Genomic DNA, 11,282 nt, shown 5'->3' with positions numbered 1-11,282 from the left:
TTCCACTGGAAATTGTTCTATTTAAGGTAAGTTGCTTGGGTCTGAGAAACAGACAAGATGCCGGCCAGATGTTGGGAGGCGGCATCAGCATTCAGCCTGTGCTCCTCTCCTGCGCAGCTCGGGCTGCCAGCGCGTCTCCCGGTCCCAGCGCACTCCCCGCGGCCTGGCGGGCAGAGGGGCCTGGGCGTCTAGGCCCCAGACCTGGGTGTCCTGCCTTCATCCCACCTCCCCCAGGGTGACCGTCACACCTGGGCCTGCCGCTCCCACACCCCCTGGGAGCTGGCTCCGTGTCGCCCGCTTCTACCCCTCTCCCATGAAACACACACACACCCCCGAGGTGCCGAGTGGCGACAAAGATTTTATCGAGTTATTGAAAGCATGGGCGTAGGTTTACGTAGGTGCACGTATAGTTACATGGAATCTTCAGGTCACTGGGAGCTAACGTACATGAGCCTGGCAGGGAAGCAGAGACCAGACTGGGAGCCACGGGGCTTTAAGAAACGGGACATCTTTCTGAGGACCCGGGAGCAGTGGGGCAAAGGGAAAGGGTCCGGAGGGGCTTGGCTTACCCCCACCGGCCGCTCAGATCTCCAGCGGAAGCTCCTCCCCCACCCTCGGGGGGAAGGGACCCATTTCAGACTGTGTCCCCACCACACACGTGCTCGCTCCCTAAGACCTCGATGTGGAACACACACCCCAGTCCTTTGGTCCAGGTGCTTCTGTTTGTATCAGAGAGAAGAAGGCACTTTGGGAGCATATGGTCACTCTCCTACAGGTACATCATTCCAGACAGAAAGTAAAAACCGGTTAGTTTCGCGAGCGAGTTAACTAGGAGTCACCACAGTGATTGTTCCCACGCGCTCACTGAGGCAGAGGAGGTGGCCCCTGGTCGGCGGAGGGCTGCGGGGCGGAGGCGCGGGGAGGGCAGAGCGGGGCACGGGGGAATGCGTAAGCAGAGGGTCACCAAAGCCAAGAGCCCTCAATCTGTCCGAGCCGGCGCTGTGGAGCCGGAGGAGTGGCGCCACGGGAGGAGATTTCACATTAGCCTGACAACACCGTTGGGCTCGGCGGTGACATTGGCCAGGTCGTTTCTGAGGCTTGAGCTCCTGGAGGCAGGGCCGTCCGAGCTTCCAGGGACAGGAGCCCCCCCCCCCCCCCCCAAAGGCTGCGCCTCTGGAATGTACTCATCTCACCACCTGGGCAAAGCCACCAATCACTCTGACACGCCTGCCTGCCGGGGAGCGGGGCCCTGGGCCCCAGGAATGGGGGCAGGCTCCCTGGCTGAGCAGGCCAGAAAGGGAGGTGGTTTCTTGGCCTCAGCACTTAAGAGTCCTTGTGAGCCATTGTTCCATTCGCTTACCAGCTTGGGCCCGGTTTAAATAATCACTAAACTTCGCATTCCACAATTACAGGATTCTAAAGACACACGATCACCTGCATAGGGTCCTTTACATTCTAAGGGGCCCGGGGTTTAAAGCAGCGTTTTGGGGGTGAACCAATGCACAAGCAGAGCCCAGCTGACTGGGTCCCAGCCACCCCTCCCCCACCCCCGCCGAGGAAGCCGCTGCTACAAAGCGCAGAGCTTGGCTGCATAGATTTTAATGAGAACGTCAGGCAGAGCTGTGCTGTTGCTCTCCGGGACTTGCAGATCATTACCAAACCAGCTGTAGGATGAGAACACAGCACATCGAACCCCTAGGAGGTCACTGAGCTAATGATCTAATCCTACCTTCCGCAGGCAGCGCCCCTCCCCGCCTCCCCCTGCCCCCAGACCTCTCCAGGGCGGACTGTCCATTCCAGCAGCCAGGCCAACGCCGCCCCCTCCAAGGTCAGAGCAGAACGATAGCGAGTGGCACTGACTCCCCTTTTCCGGGAAGGAGGGGGATGGGAGTGACTTAGTCAGAGCCATTAGGCCCAGGCCCTGGCCTGGCCAGGCCCCGGGCCTCCTATTTGGAGAGCCACTGCCCTCCGCCTCCAACAGCCATTTTAGGTTCTGAAGAATGGACCTTGTGCTTCCAAGTGCAGGTGGGAAGCGAGGCAGGGCACACACAGCCTGGCGTGCTCAGCACGAGTGCCAGGTGCTGGCCCTGTGCCAGACACTGACCTGGGGAGGGGGGAGGGGCCGAGGCAGCCCCAGGAGGAGGGCATGCTGGCCCCACGGCTCCGAGTTCAAGGAAAAGAGGCAGAGGGGGCGCATTCGGCGGGCACAGCGCGGTACCCATGATTACACACGCTCCTCAGCCGGAGGGTTTATGAGGGCTTTGGCAATTACTACAACCATTTGCTGTGCGGGGCACAGGCAGATCCTGTTTCTCTTTGTTTCAGGCTCTGAAAGCAGGAGCAGCCAGGAGCAGCCGGTTTCGGCATAAGAGGCTGCACAATAGTTGGGGCAGAAGAGAAGAAACCTCCCTGCTGGCCACAGCAGACCAGGTTTTTGGAATAATAGCACCTGTGTGTTAGCTCGGGGAACGGGGGGAGGGCAGGAACGTCACTGGGTGCTGAGGAGGGAGCTGGAAATGAGACCCACTGTCCCTCTGCTGATTTCAGCCTTCCTCGGGGCTGCCAGGCCCCCCAGGCAGCTGCCTGCCACGGCTGCCAGCCTGAGGGACTGCAGTTTCCACACTTGGCAGAAATTGGGGAAATAAAACGGGGAGGAGTGAAGAGGAATTGAAAACAGCACCTGTCAAAGCTGCCCACCCCCTTCCTTCTCTCACTACCTCTAGTCCCCCGACTGGGCAGTTCCCAAGGCCAGTGGCTGGTAGATAGCAAAGGGGAAGCAGAATATTATGAGGCCATAAGGGTCTGAGCAGCACTGAGGGCCTGGCACAGGCCCCGAGCCCTCCTGCTGGGACCCCCCGCTCCCCCTTATGGTGAGGTCGGAAGCAGCAGAGCTGAGAACGCTCGGCCCAGGCCCTAGTTGGTCCCAGAAAGCACAGGTGACTTGGAATCAGACACCCTCGGCTCCAGCCCTGTTACGATCCAACTGCATGACCTTGAGCAAGTCACTTCCCATCTATAGACCTGAGCGTCACTCAGAGGGTAGGACCCACAGCGAGCCACCGTGCCTCCAGCACTGCAGTCCAGGTCTCTGAGCTTGGTCCTGCCAGCAGCAGAGGCCCCATCCCCGTGTGCCAGGGCGTTTGGTCATGGGTATGAGGTCAGAACTGGGCGGTGGTGCCCAGAGGCACCTGGTGACCGCAGAGGGGTGCGTAAAGGAACCCAACCACCACACTCAGGAGACGGGGCCTGGGAGGGAGGCAAACCCTCCTTCTTCATAAAAGCATCATTTCTGGGCAGAGGGGTTTGAGACCTTCTTTAGGGGCTTGATGGCTCCTGGGAAAAAGGGAATCCAGATACAGAAAGAGCTTAGCAAAGGCAGCCTCACCCTGCAGACCGGGCAGGGGGTGCAGCCAGATGGCTGCTGGGGCACGTGGCCTGCTGACCTCCAGGGCAGGGGCAGGGCCAGCCGTGTCCACACAGGCTTCAGGACAGGAAGTGGCTGGCGTTGTTCTAAGAAGCTGAGGGCACGGCTGAGACCACAGTGGAAATGGCTCCTGGGGAAGGCACCAACTCGTTCCCACCCACTCAAAGGGGTCAGCTTTGGGGTTTTCCCTTCTCTTCAATATGAAGGGCCGAGGGAACACCTCAGCTACTGACCCTCAGGGCCCCGCGGGGCTGACTGGGGGAGGTGGGAAATACATGTTGATTTGGAGGAAGCACATGGATATATCTTTGGTAGCTTCAGGGAAGGCTTTGGCCCTTGAAATCGCCCCCTCCCTCTTTCCCCCGGGACTGTGGGGGTGGCATTGAAAAGGCAGGTAGGAAGAAAAGAGAAGAGGCGGGCACAGGCAGGAAGAGCTAATCCGACCAGTCGTCCTCGTCAAACTCGGAGGAGTCGTCTTCGGAGTCGCTGTACTCGACGGCGATGCGACGCGACAGGATGGTGGCCACGTCGTTGCCCACCACGTCCCGCTTTTCCTGCTCCTGCTGCTCCTCCACCCGGCGCAGCTGGAAGCCTGCGGAGAGGCAGAGGGCCCGGAGGTGAGTGGCCTCAGAATCCATCCAGGCCTGAGGCAGGGGGAATGGCCATGGGCTGGTGGAATATGGGAGAGGAAGGAAAAAGAAGGATGCTCTCGGAAAGGAGGAAGAAAAAAAACAAAGATGGAGGTTGATAAAACGGTGGCCCTGGTGCCAGAGGGGTCTCTGAAAGGAAGTTGCCATCTTCCCCTGTCAGCTCTCAGGCTAGTAAGGGTCCCACTCCGCTAGTGGGGACTGGCCACCACACCCCACTAGTAGCACACGGTCTGCCCGATTCATCATTACCACAGAGCTCAGCTGCCCTAGGCTGTCTCCTCTAGACAATCCTCCAAGCAGAAGGAACCACTCCAGCCCCGGGTATCGAGCCTGGCTTCTGACAGAGAGAGTAAATGCTCCATGAGGGAGGGGAAGAGAGAGGGGAGAGGTGACAAAAGAGGGAGGAGGCAATGGGTGAGGAAGAGGGGAAGAGAGTAGGCAGGAAGGGGATGGAAGGCGAAAAGGTGAAGGACAGGAATGACTGAGTTCAGTGGAACAAGTACCTCCAGGATGTGATTCTGGTTCTCTGGGGTACAAAATGGATGCAAACAAACACAAAGCACACATTTTCAAGAAATTCAAAGATCTCAGGTTAAGAATTCTTCCCTTTTGCCGAAACCGGTTTGGCTCAGTGGATAGAGCGTCGGCTTGGGGACTGAAAGGTCCCGGGTTCGATTCCGGTCAAGGGCATGTACCTTGGTTACGGGCATATCCCCAGTAGGGGGTGTGCAAGAGGCAGCTGATCGATGACTCTCTCTCATCGATGTTTCTAATTCTCTATCTCTCTCCCTTCCTCTCTGTACAAAATCAATAAAATATATATAAAAAAAAATTCTTCCCTTTAAACCACGTGAAAGAAATCCAAATCCCCCTATTTTTAGGGTGAAGTCTTTCTTTGGGCTGATTCTAGGCCTGAGGTCCCATCTCTCCCCATCCAATGAAAGCTCCTCCCTGGGAAGGGCACAAACCCCTCACCCACCCTCCACCGGTCATCCCAGCTGCAGAAAGACAGTGCTCCCTGGTCTGGGACCCACTGCTGCATTTACCTTGGCGGATGGCCGAGAGCAAGTCACTGCGGGCGTCGCTCACAGGAGGCAAGGAGGACTTGGACTTGGGTGCGTCAGAAGGCGGCGGCGGTGGTGGTGCGGCAGGCTGGCCATCTGCGCCGCCATAGAAGAGAGGAGGCGGCCCAGGAGGAGGAGGAGGGGGGGGAGGAGGAGGTGCTCCTCCGGTTGATGGGGATAAGGGAAGTGGTGGCGGGTAGTCAGCCGCCGGCGGTGGGGGAGGAGGGGGAGGGGCAGCAAAATCGGGGTGAGGTGGGAAAGAGGGCGGTGAGGGTGGCGGTGGGGTCACCGGGGACCCAAGTCCTCCAGGTGGAGGTGGAGGAGGCACGTTGATCATCGGAGGCGGAGGCGGAGGGGCCGAGGGCGGCGCGTAGCCGGGTTTGAGGCCCAGTGGGGAGCCCAGAGGAGGAGCTGGTGGTGGGTGGCTTGGGCTGACCACACTGGATCTTTTGGGTCCAGCTAAGCCAGACGCCCTCTGGTTGTTGTCTGCTGGGTAGCTAAAAGGACAAATAAAAATACCCACCATCACTTTCAGGATGCAAATACTATCCATGGTTAAGCTACTCTATAAGCCTAGATTTATTTTGGTTGATTGTATCATTTCATTTTGGTTCAAATAGGAAAAAAAAAAAAAAGGGAGTAGTTAAAACAGACCAATATCAAACGGGCTGTCTTGTAAAGTAATGAGCTTCCTTCCCATTAGCAGAGGAGTCTTAAGCAGAGATTGAGAAAAACTACCTGAAAGAAGTAAACTTGGGATCAGATAAGGGCAAGCCAAGATCACTTCCTGGTTCCCCTCAAACTTTTAGTTCTGCGAGAAAAGGCACTCTCCTGACACCTCCCACCCCCGAAAGGAATGGCCAGTTTATTTTATTGATTTTTCACAGAGAGGAAGGAAGAGAGAGAGCTAGAAACATCAATGAGAGAGAAACATCGACCAGCTGCCTCTTGCACACCCCCTACCGGGGATGTGCCCGCAGCCAACGCACATGCCCCTGACCAGAATCAAACCTGGGACCCCTCAGTCCGCAGACCGACACTCTACCACTGAGCCAAACCGGTTTCAGCAGGAATGGCCAGTTTAATCCTAGAGCCAGGACTACAAAGGATGCAAGAAAGAACTGGAATAAAATTCAACCACCGCCCGCCCGCCCTCCGTTCCTCAGGTTATTGACATTTACTCCATCCTGTGAGGCAGGAAACGCCAGCCACGCTGACCAAACCTGAGGGGCACAGACTTAGGCAATGGTACTTTCATGTTCATGCGCAAACACCTGAGAGAGGAGGAGGGTCTGAGGGTCCGCGGAGACAGGAAGTGGATGTGCCACCAAACTTGGCCCCGGCTGAGAGAGGGCTAAGCTGCAGCTCACCCGGTTTGCTCTGCTCGGCTGCAGGCTCTCAGGGCTTCCTTTCCTCCTTTGTATTTGCCCTGTGCTAACAGCTACTTCTGAGAAAAGCTGCCATTTACCACAGACCTTCAAGCCTGAGCTGCACCTGACAGGACAGCCGGCAGGAAGTGATTTGGGAGGCAGAGATTTGGGATTAGTGGTTTCAAGAGCCAGGAAGAACGGGGCGGGTGGGATGCTTAGAGCATCTGCTTTAGGTTTCCATCTGAGGGTCCTCAGCACATCCAACCTCTGTCTGACAGAGTCCGAGGAGAGACGTGAGCCAGGCACCGAAAGGGAAGAGTGATGGACTGAGGAAACAAACCGAACACTCCTCCGAGCCCGCCAGCCACGACTTGCTAACCCTTCCCCTGCATGTCTCTGCCAGGGACACGGACGAGCATAAAAATGAACAGATTTTAACTATCATCTCTCCGTCCCTTTGTTTCATTCTTTCTGGAGAGTCTATCTAACAGGGAAATGAACCAGAAGCAACAGAAGAAAAAAGTGACTGTCTGCTAAGTTCCTAGATAACCGGACAAGATGTCATAAATAAATATTTTATGGGCGGTAAATATACCACTTCGATTCAGGCGGGGTGATAGCTAAGGAACATGCCAGAGGTGAGTCTGGGGACTCCTATCTCTCCAGGGGCAGGCAGTAGTAAAGAACACAGGCTCGGGAGTCCGGCTGACCTGCTTTCAATCAGGTTGGACTCTGCCTCTTGCTGGCTCAGTGACCTCAGGTAAGTGCACTGACCTCTCAGCCTTCTCAGTTACTCACCTGTAAAATGGGCTCCTATCTCAAGAGGATTCTTGTAGGAATTTAATAACATATACTGTTTGGTATAATGCCTGACCCCTTACAAACGCTTAATACATGTTAAGTATTTCTATTATCTAGATAGATTTGCCTGAACCTATTTTAGTGCTCCTGGCCTGGATTTGGAACTCTTATTTTGTTCTTGAGTTTCTAACCATTCAGAGTAGATGGGAAAGGTACCACCATTTACCTGAAGTCTGCTGGCGGCGGAGGTAAGCTCTCCTCAGAGAAGGAAGAAGGCAGAGAGGTGGAGTCTGACTGCGGTGGTGGTGGGTAGCTGCTTACATCCATGTTTTCAACAGAACCGATGCTACCATTCTGATACACCATGGTGGGCGGATACCTGACAATGAACCCAACACAAAAACTCACTTAAAAATCTGGCCAGAGTGGCTTACTTGGTTGGTCCTCAATCCACATCAATGTTTCTCTCTTCAGCTTCTTCCTTCTTCTCTCTCTCAAACTCAATTTTAAAACTTTTCTAAAAACTCTGAGTGATACTCCCATTAAAAAATTTTTTTTTTAAATTGATTTTTTACTGAGAAGAAGGGAAAGGGATAAAGAGCTAGAAACACCAATGAGAAACATAGACCAGCTGCCTCTTGTACACCCCCTACTGGGGATGTGCCCGCAACCAATGTACATGCCCTTGACCAGAATCGAACCTGGGACCCTTCAGTCCGCAGACTGACGCTCTATCCACTGAGCCAAGCCGGTTTCGGCGATACTCCTATTTTTTAAAAAGACCCCACAAAAATGCATTTGATACAAAAGGTATTAAGAAAAAAATAAGTATATTTCCCATATAGTTTCTGCTATATTGAAATTTTATTTTAAGACTAAATATTCCATCGTTAGCATCTCCCAGGTATTTCTGCTGGATTGTTTGTAAGAATGGGATTCAACCCACATTATCAAAACCATGCTGTTCCTTTTTCAGTGCTGGATTTGTCGAACCCGGCAGTTCTTTTAAATTCTCTCCCGATGTTAGGAGCAGCCTATACCCGAATCCTCAAGTATGTCTGTGGCAAAGGGCAGAGCCAAGCCCCAAGGCTAATGAGCTAGTTGCAAACACGTGACTGGCACACAGCCTGGTTTTGAGGTCGGCAAGCCTCTGCAGTGCTCTAAGGCCAAGGAGGCATCTGACTGCAAAAGCAAGCTGAGGACAAGTCCAAGGTGCTGGTGGTTGTTAGATGTGGTCTCTCCGCCAGCACTCTCTTATCAATAACAAAATGAGCTGCCAATTAAAGAGGGATGCTAGGGCTTGCCTTATGAAAATCTGCCCCTCAGAGCACTGGGCTTTGGGCAAATTTGCTCTGGGTGAACAACAGCAAACCTACAAACAAGCACAAAAATACGAAGCAGCAGCTAGCTGTGCTCCCCTCCCCCACTTCCACAACAAAAGCCTCTAAAACAGACTCAGAGAGCCAGGAGGCCACCACTTTGGTTCCTGGTCAGGGCACATGCCTGGTTGCAGGCTTCCCAGTAGGGGGCGTGCAGGAGGCAGCTGATCAATGATTCTCATCATTGATGTTTCTCTCCCTCCCCCCTTCTCCCTCCCACCTTCCTTCCTCTCTCTCTAAAATAATATATTTAAACAACAGAAGTTTATTTCTAAAAAAAATAAAATTAAGTAGACCCCAAGGAGAACAGAGTTGAAGGGAACTGAATCAAATGCTGCTCTGATATGAAAAATCCCCAGGCCTGGAGCCCTGTAGTCTTGACACATCTCTTTATAGGTTCGCCAACTAGCGTGTCCAGGTAAACTAACCATGCAACCCAATTCCAAATCTCTTTGAGAACAGGGAAATGGGAGGCAAAGTTGTTTTCACCAACCCATTACACACACACACACACAAAACAACAAACCTCAACCCCACAAAATAGTAGGCATATTGCCGGGCTGGCATAGTTCAGTGGTTGAGCGTAGACCTATGAACCAGGAGGTAACAGTTCAATTCCTGGTCAGGGCACATGCCTCGGTTGTGGGCTCGATATCCAGTGTGGGGTGTGCAGGAGGCAGCTGATCAATGATTCTCTCTCATCATTGATGTTTCTATCTTTCCCCCTCTCTCTGAAATCAATAAAAAAAAAAAAAAAAAAGTATTTTTTTAAAAAAATAGAAGGCATATTCTGAACATGCAAGCTTCTGGCCTTAAGAATCACTGAACCTATGACAAGGGCCTCTCTGAACAGGATGGGACACTACAGAATGAAATGGCCCTTTTACTGGGAGGTGAAGGTAATGGAGGACCCTCAGGGCTGATTTCCCTGCAGAGAAAAAGGTTCGTTTTTCCTCTCACCATCTTTATCACCCATTAAATCAAATCTCTTAATCCAGAAAGAACAAGTGTCAGAAGTGTCAAGATTTTTAAAAGTCAAAATTTTCATGGTAGAGTTATTTCTAAAAGCAAGAACAACTCAACTCTTTCCTTTTATCATTCTTAGACGCCTGGCATGGGCTGGGCTGGATCTCGGACAGGCAGGATACAGTGTATGTGGGGAAAACCAGGATGGCATTCACACCAGGCAGTGGTGGTGACTTGACTTTGAATGTCACACAGGTTGGGCACCAGGATAAGCATCAAACCGAGCGTTGAGACCATTCTTTTTTCCTTTTAGACCTCTCGTGTAATTTGGTATTGGGAAATGGGGTCAGACTGACATCTACTATTTCTCCATGGAGATCTATAGCCTCAATCTGGCTGAGCGACCTTTCCCACACTGTCTCTGAGACCTGCTTTCAGTCCCTTGGCCAACTTCTCTCCTGAGACTGACAAAGGCGGCTGAGAAGTTGCTTTGGTGATGTGCACAGATTCCCTGCTGGGCCTTCCCCATTCCTGGGAGAGGCCCAGTGCTTAGGCACTGCCTTCAGATCACTGCTCTGGAGGCAAAGGGCTCCCAAGACCACTTTTCTTCCCCTCCCAGTCTTTCCTTTGAGGCCCTTGGTTGTACCAGTGCCTGGCGGAGTGAGGGCACTAGAAGCCGTGGTTTCCCCCCCACACCTCATTTAAACTGCTGAGTCTTGATTAACTTAGCAAATTTTAATCACCAGATGGATGCACTTTAAAGTAGTTAACAGTGATATCAATCTAAGCCATACAGCCAGCCTGCAGGGGGTGTGCAAGGTGTCACATAAAGCTGTCAGACTGAGGTCCCCACCCCTTCAAAGAACGCTACCAATGGTACAAAACAGGATCACCTACCCAGAAGGCCCCAGCTTTTCTTTGGATTCCACAAATTCTTGTCCCATCTTCATTTTCTCCCACTCTTCCTTACGTGTCTTGATTTTACGTGGGTTTATGTTACCTCGATTTGGATTATCTTTCTTTTCTTTCTGTAATAAAAAGGGACAGAAAATCCTATGTAAAACATTCTCCAATGCTCTTCTCTAAAATTCCACCCACCTCCATGGATACACACTCAATAGACACTTTACCTAGACAACATACAGTAACTACAGAATTTATAATAGAATTACTCTGCCACAAAGGCCAGCTAAGAGAGATGGGAGTCAGGATAGCTATAGCTATCCGGGGAAGATATAAGGAAATAGTTAAAACCACCAATGAGGGTTTCTTCCGCCTGTGCAGCTGAACTAGCCCCTGGCACTCTCCTGGCAGCCATGCTAACGGGAGTGTGAGGTTGCGGCTGATAGGTCATATATGCTTACACACATCACTGGAAGTCTAAGGGGAGCATCTCCTAAAACCAGGCCTACCGCCCACCTCTACTAGCCACCAGCAGTGAAGGTGTTAAACTGCTCCTGTTGCAAATCGAACACTGTGGAGCCTTGTGCTGATCTCTCAGAAATGAGCTGCAAAACTGGCAGGGAAGGGACTGGCCTAGCTTGAGTGTCCAGCAGAGTCAGGTGCAAATTGCAAGAGAAATAAATGGTGAATAGAAAAGTCAATTTCTAAAACTCAGCCTGAATATA

The 11,282-nt window shown here is 52.6% G+C and overlaps 1 protein-coding gene across 6 annotated transcripts in view; it reads right to left on the bottom strand.

The window, feature by feature from the left end:
• Window positions 1-339: 339 nt before the first annotated feature.
• Window positions 340-11,282, bottom strand: part of WASF2 (WASP family member 2) — a 68,600-nt gene continuing 57,657 nt past the window's right edge. For all 6 annotated transcript variants that reach the window (XM_045584974.1, XM_036448362.2, XM_036448367.2 and 3 more), the window contains 4 exons: window positions 10,552-10,682; window positions 7,536-7,688; window positions 5,121-5,635; window positions 340-4,016 (listed from right to left, as the gene is read on the bottom strand). In XM_045584974.1, the coding sequence (XP_045440930.1) occupies window positions 3,859-4,016; window positions 5,121-5,635; window positions 7,536-7,688; window positions 10,552-10,682 (957 nt within the window). In that variant the 3' untranslated portion in view covers window positions 340-3,858. The remainder of the gene's footprint in view (window positions 4,017-5,120; window positions 5,636-7,535; window positions 7,689-10,551; window positions 10,683-11,282) is intronic.

This window comes from Pipistrellus kuhlii, unplaced genomic scaffold, assembly GCF_014108245.1.
Source record: "Pipistrellus kuhlii isolate mPipKuh1 unplaced genomic scaffold, mPipKuh1.p scaffold_m20_p_2, whole genome shotgun sequence".
NCBI classification, from domain to species: domain Eukaryota; kingdom Metazoa; phylum Chordata; class Mammalia; order Chiroptera; family Vespertilionidae; genus Pipistrellus; species Pipistrellus kuhlii.
Note: the sequence above shows the minus strand (reverse complement) of the source record. Positions and strands in the feature narration are given on the sequence as shown.